Source organism: Lagopus leucura, unplaced genomic scaffold, assembly GCF_019238085.1.
Source record: "Lagopus leucura isolate 7727_CA_CO unplaced genomic scaffold, USGS_WTPT01 34419-0_obj-0_obj, whole genome shotgun sequence".
Taxonomy (NCBI): domain Eukaryota; kingdom Metazoa; phylum Chordata; class Aves; order Galliformes; family Phasianidae; genus Lagopus; species Lagopus leucura.
This window is the reverse complement of record NW_024966590.1, coordinates 1-1,169: the sequence shown is the minus strand read 5'-3', so window position 1 is coordinate 1,169 and position 1,169 is coordinate 1. Positions and strand designations below refer to the sequence as shown.

Below are 1,169 nucleotides of genomic sequence, written 5' to 3'. Positions count from 1 at the left end.
CTGAGCTGTGCATGGTCTCAGCCATCATTGCAACGCTCCCAGCATCTTGCATGCTCTCATCCATAGATGCAATGCCCCCTGCACCATGCACAGCTCTGTGCACGATCTCAGCCACTACTGCAATGCCCTCGGCACCACACATGGTCTCAGCCACCAATGAAATACCCCCTCCACCGTACATGCACAAAGCCGTGCCTGCTCTCAGCACCAGAGCAATGCTCCCAGCACCACGCACTGAGCTCTGCGTGCTCTCAGCCATCGATGCAATGCCCCCTGCACCGTGCACAGCGCTGTGCAAAGTCTCAGCCACCGATGCAACGCTGCAGGTGTCGGCGCTGGCGAGTGCAGGCGGTGCAGAGAACCTCATTGTGCTGGAGCGTGCCAAGCACCGTCCCCATGAGGTGGGCTCCGTGCGCTGGGCTGGCAGCACCTTCGGCCCCATGCAGAAGAGCCGGTTGGGCGAGCACGAATTTGAAGCCCTGATGAGGATGCTGGACAACCTGGTGAGCACCCGTGAGCGAGCGCGCGGCGTCCCTCCATCCCTTTTCAAACCACCCTGAGAAAATAACTCACAGGACCCGATGCCGCTTCGCTCTGCAGGGTTACCGCACCGGTTACACCTACCGCTACCCCTTCGTGCAAGAGAAAAGCAAACCCAAAAGCGATGTGCTCATCCCTGCCACGGTGACGGCCTTTGTCTTTGAGGAGGAGGCGATGCCCACGCCTGCGCTGCGGCAGCACGCACAGAAGCAGCAGAAGGAGAAGACGCGGTGGCTCAACACACCCAACACTTACCTGCGGGTCAGCGTGGCCGAGGAGCAGCAGGGAGGCCAGAAGACCAAGACGACCGTATGGGGCTGTGGGGTTCTTTGGGGTTTTGGCTCCGGCTGATCGCTCCTGGGGGGGCTTGTCGATAAAAGGGAGGTAGGGGATGCTTGGAGCGCTGGGTCCACCAAAAATGGGTGAGCAGAGAGAGCACACAGGGGTTCTCCAGTAGTGAGAAATGCTTGGTGTGCCCACTTCAGGCACACTAAGCATGTCTTTATTTGCCCCGTGTCTACCTTTATTTGCCCCTGTCTGCCTTTATTTGCCCCATGTCTGCCTTTATTTGCCCCGTGTCTACCTTTATTTGCCCCGTGTCTGCCTTTATTTGCCCCGTGTCTGCCTTT

At 58.7% G+C, this 1,169-nt stretch overlaps 1 protein-coding gene across 1 annotated transcript in view; it reads left to right on the top strand.

Moving 5' to 3' along the window:
• The window catches only part of LOC122192657 (beta-adducin-like), a gene marked incomplete at its 5' end in the record, with an annotated part of 4,772 nt that extends 3,609 nt beyond the window's left edge, over positions 1-1,163 (top strand). The window contains 2 exons of the mRNA XM_042893278.1: positions 327-503; positions 601-1,163. Of these exons, the coding sequence (XP_042749212.1) occupies positions 327-503; positions 601-891 (468 nt within the window). The remainder of the gene's footprint in view (positions 1-326; positions 504-600) is intronic.
• Positions 1,164-1,169: the final 6 nt, after the last annotated feature.